At 47.4% G+C, this 13856-nt stretch overlaps 6 protein-coding genes across 6 annotated transcripts; 3 read left to right on the top strand and 3 right to left on the bottom strand.

Annotated features, from left to right (window-relative positions):
* Positions 1 to 719: 719 nt before the first annotated feature.
* Positions 720 to 1397, top strand: APUU_50190A (uncharacterized protein; the record flags this gene model as incomplete). Its single annotated transcript, XM_041705160.1, has 1 exon — positions 720 to 1397. One exon carries the CDS (start codon positions 720 to 722, stop codon positions 1395 to 1397), a length of 678 nt encoding a protein of 225 aa, XP_041557673.1.
* A 964-nt stretch (positions 1398 to 2361) lies between these two features.
* On the bottom strand, positions 2362 to 3493 carry ZTA1_2 (quinone oxidoreductase family protein; the record flags this gene model as incomplete). The annotated part of the gene is made up of 3 exons (XM_041705159.1): positions 2362 to 2415; positions 2480 to 2654; positions 2718 to 3493. 3 exons carry the CDS (start codon positions 3491 to 3493, stop codon positions 2362 to 2364), a joined length of 1005 nt encoding a protein of 334 aa, XP_041557672.1.
* Positions 3494 to 3891: 398 nt separating this feature from the next.
* APUU_50188S (fungal specific transcription factor domain-containing protein) lies at positions 3892 to 5307 on the bottom strand (the record flags this gene model as incomplete). Its single annotated transcript, XM_041705158.1, has 3 exons — positions 3892 to 4469; positions 4533 to 4762; positions 4811 to 5307. 3 exons carry the CDS (start codon positions 5305 to 5307, stop codon positions 3892 to 3894), a joined length of 1305 nt encoding a protein of 434 aa, XP_041557671.1.
* Positions 5308 to 7084: 1777 nt separating this feature from the next.
* APUU_50187S (uncharacterized protein) lies at positions 7085 to 7714 on the bottom strand (the record flags this gene model as incomplete). Its single annotated transcript, XM_041705157.1, has 1 exon — positions 7085 to 7714. The coding sequence occupies one exon, from the start codon at positions 7712 to 7714 to the stop codon at positions 7085 to 7087; it is 630 nt and encodes a 209-aa protein (XP_041557670.1).
* Positions 7715 to 8393: 679 nt separating this feature from the next.
* APUU_50186A (flavin-containing monooxygenase) lies at positions 8394 to 10741 on the top strand (the record flags this gene model as incomplete). The annotated part of the gene is made up of 10 exons (XM_041705156.1): positions 8394 to 9090; positions 9163 to 9183; positions 9249 to 9352; positions 9411 to 9587; positions 9643 to 9739; positions 9803 to 9874; positions 9928 to 9960; positions 10019 to 10269; positions 10324 to 10552; positions 10614 to 10741. The coding sequence occupies 10 exons, from the start codon at positions 8394 to 8396 to the stop codon at positions 10739 to 10741; spliced, it is 1809 nt and encodes a 602-aa protein (XP_041557669.1).
* Positions 10742 to 12096: 1355 nt separating this feature from the next.
* On the top strand, positions 12097 to 13824 carry APUU_50185A (fungal specific transcription factor domain-containing protein; the record flags this gene model as incomplete). Its single annotated transcript, XM_041705155.1, has 1 exon — positions 12097 to 13824. The coding sequence occupies one exon, from the start codon at positions 12097 to 12099 to the stop codon at positions 13822 to 13824; it is 1728 nt and encodes a 575-aa protein (XP_041557668.1).
* Positions 13825 to 13856: the final 32 nt, after the last annotated feature.

Below are 13856 nucleotides of genomic sequence, written 5' to 3'. Positions count from 1 at the left end.
GTAGAAAGCCAAGATTGAACACCTTGAAGCAACGTTACTTCATTTTTCCAAAGGTGGTAGTTAACTCCGTCTAAGACTTCATTTCCCGCAATTCGCGCACATCCAGTACGGACATATGCGGAAGACTCCATCCACTGCGGGTATTCACCAGGTCCTCGGAGTAATTCCAATTTAAGCGTGGAGGTATTTTGCTTTCTAATTTAATACCATTGATCTGGAACCCTGACCAGTTGACATATGCCACTTCAATTTGTGGATCGGAACGCAGATACAGTACGAACGAGGTTCACACATGCCTTGTCTGATATGTACAGGGTAGAAGTCCCTTTGTACGTCACGTAGGCCGCTCAATATTGGATCAGAAGGGCAGCATCCTGAGAATTTGCCTATTCGACACAATATTGAAAGACACGGCGCGATATGTCTGGGTACTATGAACGAGTTGCGCGTGATTAAGCGTCTCTTTGAGATTTTTGGAATGTGTCCTGTGGGATACTACGACCTGCACGTTGTTGGTTTTCCACTACATGGCACCGCATTCCGACCAATTGACGAACTATCGTTAACGAAAAATCTTTTCCGAGTGTTTGTCACTGTGCTGCGTAAAGAACTTGTCTCCGCAGACATAAGACCTGTACAGAGAGAATTTTGGAAAAGAGGAATCTTTTTTTCCCGCACGATTGCTGGTGATTATTCAAGAAGCGGAAACCGTCAAAGCAATGTCTCGACAAGACGCTGACGACCTCATCGTCGAGGCTTTGAAATTTTTCAAATGGCATTCAAAGTCGACTGTTGCATTCGACGAATATCTGACACTGAAAGAGGCACATCCAATGATAGCGGATACCGTCTGCTTTCCGAGTGCTCACATCAATCATCTTACCCCCCGGACTCTCGATATCTATCTGGTCCAGGAGGAAATGATGAAGCAAGATATGCCAGCGAAGGAAAGAATCGAAGGTCCTACACGCCGACGATGTCCAACTTTGCTCCGCCGAACAAGCTTCAAGGCTTTAGAAGAACGAGTCCAGTTTTATGCTTCGAGCCACGCATCAGTCGATGGAACACATACTGCCCGGTTTGGAGAGATTGGACAACGTGGTGCAGCTGCCACTTGCAAGGGTCGCCACATCTATGATCGGCTTTTATCACTTGCAATGAAACAGGCAGCGGGGAAAGATGCAGCTGAAATGCCCCTGTCTTCTTCTGAGTTCGAAAAGATCCTGTTGATGTCATTCTCGAGCGTTCCTGATGATTGGTCCGAACTTCGTCAACAGGGTTTGGTTTATTTCCGGTATCAGATTACCTCCAAGGGTCGACAATATACTCACAGGCGATCGGGACAACTTAATTCTCGGATTGAACTCGAAAAAGTTGATATCGCTAGGACTGATTGAGACTACCCCCATCACGTATGAGGATTTTCTCCCATTCTCGGCAGCCGGGATCTTCAGGTCAAATCTCGGGAATGGCCCAGCGACGCCTGAAGCGGAGGTAAATAAAAGCAACCGGGGTGGAGTCGAAGACGCACTAGTCTGAAAGACCAGAAATGAAATTGAATTGTATCAGCAGTTGCAAAACGCCAGCTTGGTGGAATGTGCAGGTGTTCTGGGGCTGGATGAGATACTCATGCAGTGAAACCATTCATGGATTAACGGATTGCTTAATTATTTTTCGGAATCGCTACACAAGAAGAGATCTCAATGGAGAGAAAGGACTGTGTATGATTTTTATGAAACGAAGTAGATATATAGAGAAAGGAGGAGAGAGAAGGGAGGGGAGAACTAGCTAGCTACATGATCCGGTCAGCATTGGTAGCCTGAGGCTCCAACACTATTTCATTCTTGAGTATACTCCCTTTTGGTGATATTAGCTATTATTAATATTGTTCTTTTTCCTCCAGCTCGTCAACCATGTACGTAATGCAGAGTCCTAAACAATCTTTTCAATGACCTCCAAGCTAAATCAAAATGCTGAAAGAGTAATTTTATCATAGTAAGAAAGATGTAGGTAAAAATAATCAACTAGAGATATATGGGCGAAGAGTTCAGCTCATTCAAATGTTTTCCCAGGTTTCTTTTGTTCGTAGTTTTATTTCTACTTTCTTGATCCCTCTCCATCCATGCAGATGGTTAGTGTGAGTTTCCATCTTTTTCTGTATCGCAATTTTATGAGGAGGATAGAAGAGCTAGAAAGAGTCCTCTGGAATACAACTATTACCAAAATATTGTGACACGAGTTATGGAAGGTAGTATATTCAGTATTCAGCCATACGAAATTCACCGGCAAACTAGACATTCATATGTTTCTGCTCCTATGCACGGCCTTCTTCTCAACATTTTCAACCTAGGTATCTGCTTTCTATGTTGATACGTTGAGCAGAAGCTTGCCAGTAGTCTTCCGTCCCTCGAGATCCTTTGAAGTTAAGATAGAAGTCAGAACCAGTCCAACGTGTGCGGGAAAGGAATCATCATCTCACCTGGTGTGCCTGTCGCACTTTGGTCAGTGGGTAAATATTATGGATTTGCACTTTGACCTTCTCCGAGGTCAACAGGCGAAAGAGTTGGTTACAATAGTACTCCAACTCCTCGCGCGTCTCGATATACCCAAGCAATGAGGGTCGGGCAATTTTGATGCACTTCGCGGAAAGGCGACTGTGTATATCAGGATTAGCGATGAAAGCATATCAGAAAGAATACATGAAGGAATAAACTCACGGCAAAGGAAGAGGCGGAACGGGACCACTAGAGTTCCCAAACCACACAATTGTGCCCTTCCTCTTAATAACCTCCAGACCCCCTTCCCATGTGTCCTTTCCAACAGAATCAAAGACCACATCAACTCCGTTGCCGTTGGTGATCTCTTTGACCAATTTAACCCAGTCTTTGCCTTCTTCGCTGCGGTAATCAATGGCATGGTCTATACCTAGACGCTTGACAAGCGCCACCTTTTCCTTTCCACCAGTAGTTGCAATAATATTTGCTCCAAGATATTTTAGTACTTGAGCCAGTAAGATGCCTACACCGCCAGCAGCGGCGTGGAGGAGCACCCAATCATCCTTTTGTACTTCGTAGGTTTCCTGTGTCAACGTGATGGCAGTCAGCCCGCTCATGAAACTAGCAGCAGCTATTTCCTCAGATAGACCGTGAGGAATATTGATTGCCTTTGCTGCTGAAACTGCGGTATATTCGGCATAGGCTGATGGTCCCAGCCAAACAACTCGATCTCCAACCTTTAGTTGGTATTTGTCCGTGTTGGGTCCAAGAGCCACAATAGCTCCGGCAGCCTCACGACCCAGAACTTCAGGCTTAGAAGAGGGATATAAACCAGTGCGGAAGTAAGTGTCAATGAAGTTGATACCTGACACTGTATTCTTTACCAGTACTTGCCCCTCTCCTGGGGTAGGTACAGGGTAATCAGTGCGATGTTCCAAGACTTCTGGACCCCCGACCTTCTCCACGACCACGGCGGCTTGGAATGATGGAAGGGACATTTCTTGATGGTGGTGATTGAAAATGGCTAGGCGAGGAATGGAAATTGCCAATATAACAAGCAATAGCTAAGAGTTCTGATTTAGTTTTCTTCGTCTGTACTTCTTTCCCTGCATCTGTTATATATATATATATCGATATTTGGTGTATATACTATGTTCATAAAGGGAAATGCCGAGTCGGGGCGGAGATGAAGCGGAGATGAAGCGGGTAAACAGAAGAACGTTGCGGTGCCTCCGCATTGCACCAAGAATGTCGTCAGAGGGGGCGGGGATTAGACTCAGTATGTATAGAGCAGCATTATAGATATATATACCACCCATAACCGCTTTTTGCACATGTAGATCAATTGGACATTTCAAATTTGTATTGTATTTCTATAGTATTACATGGCAGATATTCATTGACCAATACCCGCAGTATCGAAATTCCAGGGGAATGTTTCTAGTTGAGAGGAAAATGGCATTAAATACCAGTAATTTGGATCAACGTTCCATATCTCATTACCAAGACCTTCCATATTATCTCCGCCGATGCCGGGGTCAACATCAATATTTTGATCTTGGTAGGGTTGGAACGACTGCATGCCGGCGTCCTTCTGCAGGGAGGTGCCTGGAAGGGTTTCCGCTAGTTCCAGGTTGCTTTCTCCACTATTCGAGGTTTGAATATGGGACCCTTGAAAGCCGAATGTTGGATATCCTGCATGTGTGGACTTACCACCCCCTGCCTCATCTGTCACCTTGATTGACGAGGACTGAGGTCCCTGTCGCTCCGCCCGGGAAGTGTTCAAACGCAAGCTTTCTGCACTTTCTTGTAGCAGGTAAAATGACTTTTTAGCAATGGTACTCAATGCCGTGTATCGAGAAAGATTTTGCAAACACAGGTCCCAACTCTCCGAGAACGATTGATCTGTTCGATTTTCTTCGTTGAAGGAGCATAACTGACCCATCAGGAGGGTACTACCACTGGTGTGAAGGTCTATTATACAATATGATGTTAGTATGTTGCCTCTATGTAGAAAGTCCCGAAGGAAGCACTTACAGCTGACATTGTACCACCAGGCCACAAAGCTTTGCAATCTGATTTGGGCATCAAGAATCATAACGAGTTTGTCCGCGCAGAGCATGCATTGAGTAGCTGTATCGGAAAGCATTTTATCTTCGAGTCTGAACTCACTCGACCTTTGATTTGGAGCCTGCCTGTGACGTTGCTGTGTCTCGAAGAGTCGCTCTAAGGCTGGACGTAGAACAAGTAGACGGATATGCAGGAACCTGTGATCCGTTAGAGTTGCCTCACAATGGCCTCTGGTAATTACTGACCTTGTATAGAGCCTTGTCGCCTGTGCTAAGAAATGCGCGGATAGAACGGTAACCCCTTCTGAGGAAACAGCCTTCCCAAGACCGCCATTGCCCACTGATGGGTCATATTGGAGATACAAAGGGAGGGCCTCTCGCCATTCCATTATCTTTGTTTCCAATTTCAATATGTTCACGAGTTCATCGGAAGATGAGTCTGCGTTGGGCTTCGAGGAAAGAGTCAACTCTTTGAGTTCCTCTCTATCCAAAGCCTGCCCCAGGATATCATAGAGCTTGATTGTTTGAATGTAAGACTCCAAAAGACTAGGGTGACCCTTTGGTTGTGTATTCCACTTTCCCGTCTTACTATTTAAGTGTTCATCGTCGACTGCTTCGGGCAATTTGCTCATATTCCCACCGCTGGGGATCATCAACGGTCGCCCAAAAGACATAGAAATCTCTCTAGAGATATTATAATTATCAGCATAAGTGCCGCGGCAGTGGATCAAAACGTCAAACATATTGAAGTAGGAGATAGATAGTGTGAGCGAAAAGGAGAAGAACATACCTATCTAGCAAGAAGCATCCATACCACACTCGAAGTCGCAGCTCACATTCCAATTGTGACGCGGATGAGGCTAGTATTCCTCGTTGACAAGCTTCACCCAAGCCAAGTTGCAATCCCATATTTTGGGCCATGCGGATGGTTAGACCGGTAATATTCCAGCATTTGGAAAATTTCTCAGTGCTTTGCAAATAAAATCCCATAAGGAGCCCAAGTTGAACTCCTTCAATCCCCACCTCATCGTCCAAAATATCCAGCAGGTCTATCTTCTGGGCAAGACGAAAAAATATATTGCCTCGGGCTGCGTTCTGCTCCGGTGGCCCCGATTCAAAAAGGGAGGCAAGAGAAAAGACTGCATGCACCGTGGCCGGGAATAACCTTCCTCGGCTTCTCAGCCTACATAGTCCTGAGCAGGTTGGTGTTTTGTTTGGGAGATCCGACTCCCACATTTGTTCATACTGCCTCAAAAAAGTTTGTCGGTGAAGGATAGGATAGACCAAATGAATCGTGCCAAAATAGTGGGATACCAGCCTGTTGGCATGTCGACGAAGAGGTAGGGACCATTCTGAAGTGTCCAATGCCCGATAACATGTACAGTCTGTTGCAATAATGGGCCTAGAGACCGGCACAGCATATACGGACGACGGTGGCCCAGTCCCGCGTCTTTTGGAATTACAATCAATGGCTGCATCAATCGGTTTCATGAGTTTCTCGAACCTGCATGGCTCAAGGGATTGTGCAGACGGTACTCGCGTTATAGTGACTGGTGCTGACTCTTTGACTGACTCGGGTTCAACGACCGGTGTATTCGTCACATTTCGATCGGATAACATAGGATTTCGGACCAAAGGCGGTTGAAAATTATCTGTGTTGGAGACATCTTTCTCAAACGCTGGTGGTGACAATCCTGCGTTTTCTAACTCTTCTAGCCGGTCTCGTAACGATTGAATCATGCTATTGCTCTTTTAGTGTCGTGTTTTGCAAAAGATTTCAGTCAACCATTTTCAACCATTTGGTTGTGGAACCTACCTGCTGTGCCATTCCCTAGTCTGTATATCAGAAGAGTAGACACACGTGGTCATGCGCTTCGTACAGCCGCTGCAGGTAGGCAAGGCGCCATCACATCGTCTCTTACGCACTCGACACTCTTCGCATGCCAGGGCAGCACGCTTGCGTACCATTCGCCTTTTGGACCCAGGCACTTGAGGTTCAGTGTCGCTGCCATCGTTGCCCTGCCCTCGTTTGTCAAATCCTTTCTGCTGGGTAGTCATTGCGGCGAGAGTAGATTAAAAGGGAGTGAACATTAACGCTGGTTCCGATGCAGGCGGCTATGTAAACTAATAAATGGTGGGCGTTAGCGGAGAACAGCGGATGTGTACAGCAACTGAAATGCGGGGAAAACACGGTTTAGGTTAAACCTGGCGCTTCGGTCCTTGGGGTTGCAAGAGTCTCTGGACTGCTTAATTTGACCCAGTGAACCCCCGGTCGGTATTCTGCACCCAGTTTGTTTCTGAGATTACAAAGTAAAATTAAAATTAACTATTCTCTACAACTAACCATAACTGTCGAATATAACCAAGATATTAAAAATTTAGGAGAACCATGCGATAATGAATCAATAGAATTTGCGACTTGAATTTAACGAATGCTGATCAAGTGATATTTCCCCTGCTGGGTGACATGTCGATCAAAATGTCCTGGGATCAAATCCACGCAAAACACAGCCAATCAATTTACTTTGCCGCAATCTCAATTGGGGAAAAATAAATGCTGTTCTCTGGTCTGGTGTGTCTCCGACCAATAACCGGTCTCGCTTTGATACTCTTTTCATCCTCCCCACTTCTGACTCGCCGAAGCCATTCATCAACGTTGATATCGACGCCGATTGGATTGTTGGCGTATTCCTCGCTTGCCATGAACTGCCGTGCTGCCTCCGTGGTGTCGAAGTTGTCCACCTGCAACTCGAACTCATTGTGGTCCGGGTCGTAGTAATACATGCTTGTGCTCATGCCATGGTTGACCGGCCAAAACGGCTCAATGCCGAGAGCTTTTCTCTGTTCGTAGCTTGTCGCGAGGTCGGCGAGGGTATCCAGGGTGAAGGCTATGTGAAAAATGCCCACCGCAGACTTTCGGTCTTCGGGTCGTTTGTGGTTCGCGTCCGAAACGATAACCATCCGGTGATGTTCATCGTCATATGCAATGAAGGCGGCGAATTCATTCTTGAGAACCAGAGTTCCTCCGAAGAAATTGAGATGCCATTTCACCATTTCCTCATACTTGTCCGGCGTTGTGTACAACCCGAAGTGCACCATCGCCTTGGGGGTGATAGGCTTGACAGCAGTGTTGGTGGTTTGGTTGGTCATATTTGTTGTGTGTTATGATGGATACAGTTGATTAAAGTGAAGGATGGATACAATTTGCTAGATCTGGAAAATCAAGCTTGCTTTTAACTTGACTCGAATGTAACTTGTACAATCAATATGCTTTGAGGTAGCCTAGTGACAGGTCGATATGCGGGCAATGGGCGGGCCATCAGACTGAGGTGAATATGCCGTTGAATGGTGAGGGCGGGCAACAGCGGATTCGATTTTGAAATGCGCGATATCTAGAACCAGCTTCAACAGTGTTATCCACATTGTACAATTGACCAATAAGTGTTTTACCGAACCAATTGTCATTGCGGGATTGCGGGATTTTGAATTTTGTCAGGTCTTTGAAAGCTGCCACCCCACATTGTTGCGGAATGAAGGCGGACTTATGCGGGGGCTTTGCGGGTTTAGAGCGGGATCTGCGGTTTTGACCTTGCGGAACCTTATTTTGGTATATTATGTTGATCATGGGATTAGATATTTCGAAGTTCACAAGAACAATCCTTACCTGGGGAGGCATTCAGACCTCGGGGTGGTATTGCTTTAATCAATCATCAGTAACATAAATAAGTGACAGACCCATAGCTTAATCATCCCGGATATCACAGTTCTCGTCGACAACAAAGATACAAAGAGACACCAGGCAGTACCAAGTACACTAAAACACGACAGTATGGGGTCTTGGTTTCCACGGAAGCAAGCTGTTCCTATTGGGACTCTGAAAGGCGACCTCCCGGAAGCGGTCATTGCGGAGGACATCGACCATGCCTCCGTCGCCCAATCATCAATTGAGAAACTCGACTCATTGAGTTCCGATATGCTAACACAGGGCGCACTATGGAGAGACCTGTTAGCTCTGACAGGAACAGTGAGAACATTCTATGGTTCCCAGGCCGTGTCCTCGGCCTGGCAGGAGCTCTCGGGTCGGCATCACCCGCATAATTTCAATATTATTCCTGAGTCGTCCCACATCATGAGAGTGGGACCTGATAACTCCTGGGTTCAAGCAAGATTTACGTTCGAGACCAATGGAAACCCAGGGGTGTTAGGATCGGGGTTCATTGGCCTTGTACCTGACCTTCCAAGCGGGAATTGGCGGATATGGCTGCTGAGCACACTGCTTGAACAGATCAAAGGTCACCCGAACTGTGATCTCTTCGAATCTGAGTCAAAAGCTGGGTCTGCGAGACCTCGAACCTACTGCCTGGAGGCTTCAAAATCCTCTAGCTTTGATTGCGTCATTGTAGGCGCGGGTATGGCAGGTTTGAGCGTTGCTGGCCGTCTAGAGACACTGGGAGTATCATATGTTATCCTCGAAAAGAATCCTCAGATCGGGGACAACTGGATGAACCGTTATGACTCTGCTACGCGTAAGTGATCTTAATCTCACATCCTGCCTGTTGTTCGAGATACAGGGTCGGGGGATAATTTATGCAATTTAGTTCATACATCTAAAGACTACGGTATGATCACAACAGCTGGATTAGTGGAAACCCAGCTCGGCTGGAGGGCTAACCAGGACAATCAGGTCATCTTCCGTTCTCGCGTACATTCCCACCGGAGGATCCCTATTTCCTCAAAAGGACAGATCTTGCTCGTGGCTATCAGAGATACGTAAATCAGTACGGTATTGTAGGTATCCCCGGGTCACAACATGTGCATAACTCGAATACAATTCTAACACACCAAGAAGAATGTCTGGCTCAATACCACGCTCGAGTCCGCATCCCGGAATGAGAAAGACAATATGTGGATTTTGAATTACAAACAGAACGGGTCACTCGATTCGTCTGTTATCTGTGCTCGCCACCTTGTTTTAGCCTCTGGTTCTGGTCAGACACCCGTGATGCCAGAAGTCCCAAACAAGGTCAGTTTCAACAGAAAAAAACTTATTTTGGCTAAGCGCTAAAGCATTCATGAAGAAAATATTCCAAGGCGAAGTTTTGCACTCTGTCGATTATAAATCTGCAAAGGCATGGACGGGCAAAAAGGGAGTGGTAATCGGGTCGGCCAATACAGGTGAGTTCTTTCTGATCTGGTGAAATTTATGAGTATCTTAATTATGCTAACACGCACTCGAAGCCCATGACGTTGCAAGTGATATGCTTGATGCTGGTTTGGAATCAGTCACTATGGCGCAACGGAACCGTACATGTGAGTTAGATTATGCCCACGTGGGTAAAATGATTACGCTGACAGGCAATCAGGTGTCATACCAGTTGAATACCTTAATCAAGATCGTAAGATCACAATATGATATGGCTTGTAGAACCGACCAAGGCTAATGTTTATTGACAGGTTTCTACAACTCCGATGTTCCGACAGAGGTCGCAGATAGAATCCAGTTATCCTTGCCTATTGCCGTTTCCCGGAAAATTGCCATGAAGCACATGGCCAGCATGGCGGATAAAGAGCACGAACGTTTTGATGCTTTGGAGCGTGCCGGTTTCCGAGTCGGGCGATACGGCGACATATTTGAGTTTCTCTGCGTGAGGCTCGGAGGCCACTACCTTGATGTTGGATGTTCTGCAAAGATTTCAGCAGGACTTGTAAGTTTCCCATGCCCCCTCAGAAGTCTCAACATGCGCTAAATGAAGCGATAGATCAACATGAAAACTGGCGTGACACCTATTGCCTACACACCTACTGGGCTTGAATTCAGTGACGGATCTACCTTGGATGCTGATGTCATCGTTTTCTGTACTGGGTTCGAAGGCAACCTGCGCCACACGGCGGCCAGTATAGTTGGGTGGGATATTGCAGACAAGTTGGAAGACTACTTCGGAGTTGACGAAGAAGGTGAGATTCGCGGAGCATGGAAGCCAATGAATTGTAAGTCCTCTCGACACTCTCCGGTATATTGCTTCATTATTGGTGTTGACTTCATCTTCAGATCCTGGAATATGGTATACTGGTGGTTCAATCGCACATGCCAGATTCTTCTCAAGATTGATTGGATTGCAGATCAAGGCTGATGTTGCGGGGGGACCTTTGGAACAGTACAACAAAACACCCATGTGAAATAGAATGTTACACGTGTTCTATGAGAGATAAGAGATAAATTGTTATATGATGTAGTATATTACATACAGGAACAATCTGAGAGCTGATCCTATTCTTTTGTACATCAAAATTCGATGTAGAAAATGAGGATTCTGCCTTTTTATGAGAGCTTTTGTTCTGGTATGAGATCCAGGCAGTGAGAGCGCAAATGGAGTATTTACCTAATAAATTTGAGCTTGATCCAACAAGTACACAACACAAGCCCTACGTTGCATATTGTTAACTATTTCGATACTCTAACGGCAAACGAGGTGGTGGTTTTACGACGAGATGATGTTTTGACGAATATACGGCAATTCACAGCTTCTGGTTCTGGGGGTTGACCTGAGCCCTTGTTTTTGTAGCAGGTCTGCTTGGTTGCTTCTCAACTCGGTATGAGCAGAAATCCGAAGTCTTCCTGGTCATCGGAGCTGGGTGATAGAAGCACTTCATTCAGTTAGTGTATACATTGTGTCTTCAGGGAGTATGGGGACCTTTTCCGGTGCCCCCCGAGTCTGGCATCGTGCACAGACCGGGGAAGCATGGTCGCATCGGACCTTGGAGATCCGACACGGCTCGTACGAGATGAGCTTCCCGTCCCGCCGATACATCAATAAAACTTGAAAGAAGGGAATCTCAGATGGGATCCTTGTCTGCAGATGGCCCTGGCTGCACGTGACCAACTCCGAGGCCGGAATGGAATTTCCCAAACGGGAAGTGTTACTCCGCCTGAGATCCCAGTCCAGGCAGGTTACCACGAGGATAGCGAAGGAGCTCCAACTCCAACGAGACCATTGGTTTATCCGGAGCACTCCCGACTAGACCGGTATTCCAGCAGATCGGCGCTTTTGCCGAGGCCATTCCCCGCATAAATCGGCGCATCCGCCGCTCAACTGCGAAGATGGCCTGTACGACCAGGCTGCTTATTCTTACGCATGATGAACGGTAATAAGCGCCCAAGACTAAGTGCATTGCCTGCTGAAAAGCCGCGGCTTACTCGGGCTTGTGAGTTTACACCAAACCCAGGATGGCGTTGCTGATCAAGAAGGTGCCGAATGTAAGAAACACAAGATCAAATGCTTTGTGCAGCCTGGTCGAGCAGAATGTAATAAATGCCTGAGGAGTGGAGTGCAATGTGTTCCTCACAACTTTGCCCAGAAGTTTATAGATGAGGACGCTGCGTAAGTGATCAAGCCCTAATATATATCCTGGCTAACTGCCGTAGCTGGAAAACACAAACTGCAGCAACGATAAACCGGCTCAGCGAGACTGTTGAGAAGCTACTGCATCACATTAACTTAAACAATATTACTACCACTGATAGTACGATATCCATGCATCCTCCAGACAATGCAGCACCCAAGCAAGCCTCCCCGTTGAGCACCGTTCACTCCGAATCGGCGGACAATTTCACCCCTGAAGGCCCTTCAGCAGGCCTCCGCAAACACCAGGATGATTCAGATCTCGTTCCCTTGCCAATGAACAATCTGTACAATCTCACAGACCCGAACAACTCACAACTAATCCGCGTCGATCCCGCCGACGTCAACGGACCCGACTTCATCACCCAAGGCGCCCTGCCAGTCTCCGAAGCAGAATTCCTCTTCGATCACTACCTCACACACATAAACCCCCTCCTATGGGACGGGATGCTCTGCTCGCACAAATCCCTGCACGAGGCAAGACAGTCGTCGTCATTCCTAGTGGCCGTGGTACTCACCGTAGCGGCCCTCCATATTCCAAATCGCGAACAATCCCTGCACTCCACGTACGGAGCATTTGTATCGCTCATGCGCGGGTCGTGTCTACTCCGCTGCCAGAATCTAGATATTATCCGTGCGCTCTGTATTGGGGCCTTCTACCTCACAAGCCTGAGCTGGGCGCTCTGCAGCCGCGCCGTGCGAGTAGGCACCGAGATGAACCTGCATAAATCCTCGCTGCAGTTTGCGCGCGGGTCGCTGGAGTCGTATGAGCGCGTAAGACTCTGGTATGTTCTTTATGTGTGTGATCATCAGTTTGCACTCGCGTATGGCCGGCCGCCCATGATGCATGAAGATGCGGCGATACGGAACGCGGAGAAGCTCTTAACCAGCGGGTTGTCGTCAAAGGGGGACCATGGCCTCGTGGCTCAGGTGAAACTATTCCGCATTCTTGCTAGTGGGTACTTCATGCATGGGTGCGATCCGGACCTCGAGCTCAGTGGACGGGATTTTGAAAGGTTGAAAGAGTTTGATATCTCGGTTGATCAATGGCGACTTGAGCACCCGTCTAAGGAAGTCGGGGTTCGACGAGACAGTTTGACGTCCTCTGCAGCGAATGCTCTGTACTATCATCTGGCACGCTTCCAGCTTAACTCGGTTGCGCTCCGTGGTATCTCAGCAAGGGAGGCGTCTCACGATACACCGAGCCTTGATATGAACTGGGACAGACAGGAGGCTTCCAACATCGCCATAATGACCGCCATGAGCACGGCGAGGATTATTGTGGACGATTTAGATCTCCAGAAAGCATTAATTGGCTTGCCAATCTTTGTCCATGCAATGGTTGCAGTCTGTGCGTCCTTTCTCCTGAAGATGGCTGTCGTTTTCGGGAAGTCGGAATCCGGTGATGGCAATACCCTGCATCTCCCTCGGGACCTCGCTGAGCATGGACTAAACTTTCATACTAAAACGGCTTTGACGAATGTAGAACGCCTTGTACGAGTGCTGTCTCAGGTAGCGGACAATGCGAGCCAGCGGCATGTTGTCAGACAGGTTGTTACTGGACTGGGCGAGTTGTTACAGCGATTCTCTCCCGGGCGGGAAATGGGAGCGTTCCTCTATTCACTTCCTTCGCAATCTACGTCTACGAACCTGTCGAAGCGTCAAGTGGTGGCGGCTGAGCGAGACGCGGTGGTTGACCTGCCTCCCATGTTCCCTGATACTTCGGTCGAAGGGACTGCAGCGGTGCAAGTTGACACTCGCCAGGATCCATTTGACCTTACTGGTGATCTGGACTGGCGATTCGACGAGGGGTTTTTATTCGGCATTGACGGGGTTGATTCAGAACTGTCGTTCCTGTGACTGCTCCTTTTATACATCATATGTTTAATAGT

The sequence above is a fragment of the Aspergillus puulaauensis genome, chromosome 5, assembly GCF_016861865.1.
Source record: "Aspergillus puulaauensis MK2 DNA, chromosome 5, nearly complete sequence".
NCBI classification, from domain to species: Eukaryota; Fungi; Ascomycota; class Eurotiomycetes; order Eurotiales; family Aspergillaceae; genus Aspergillus; species Aspergillus puulaauensis.
The sequence above is the reverse complement of the archived record's forward strand: the minus strand, read 5'-3'. Positions and strand labels throughout refer to the sequence as shown.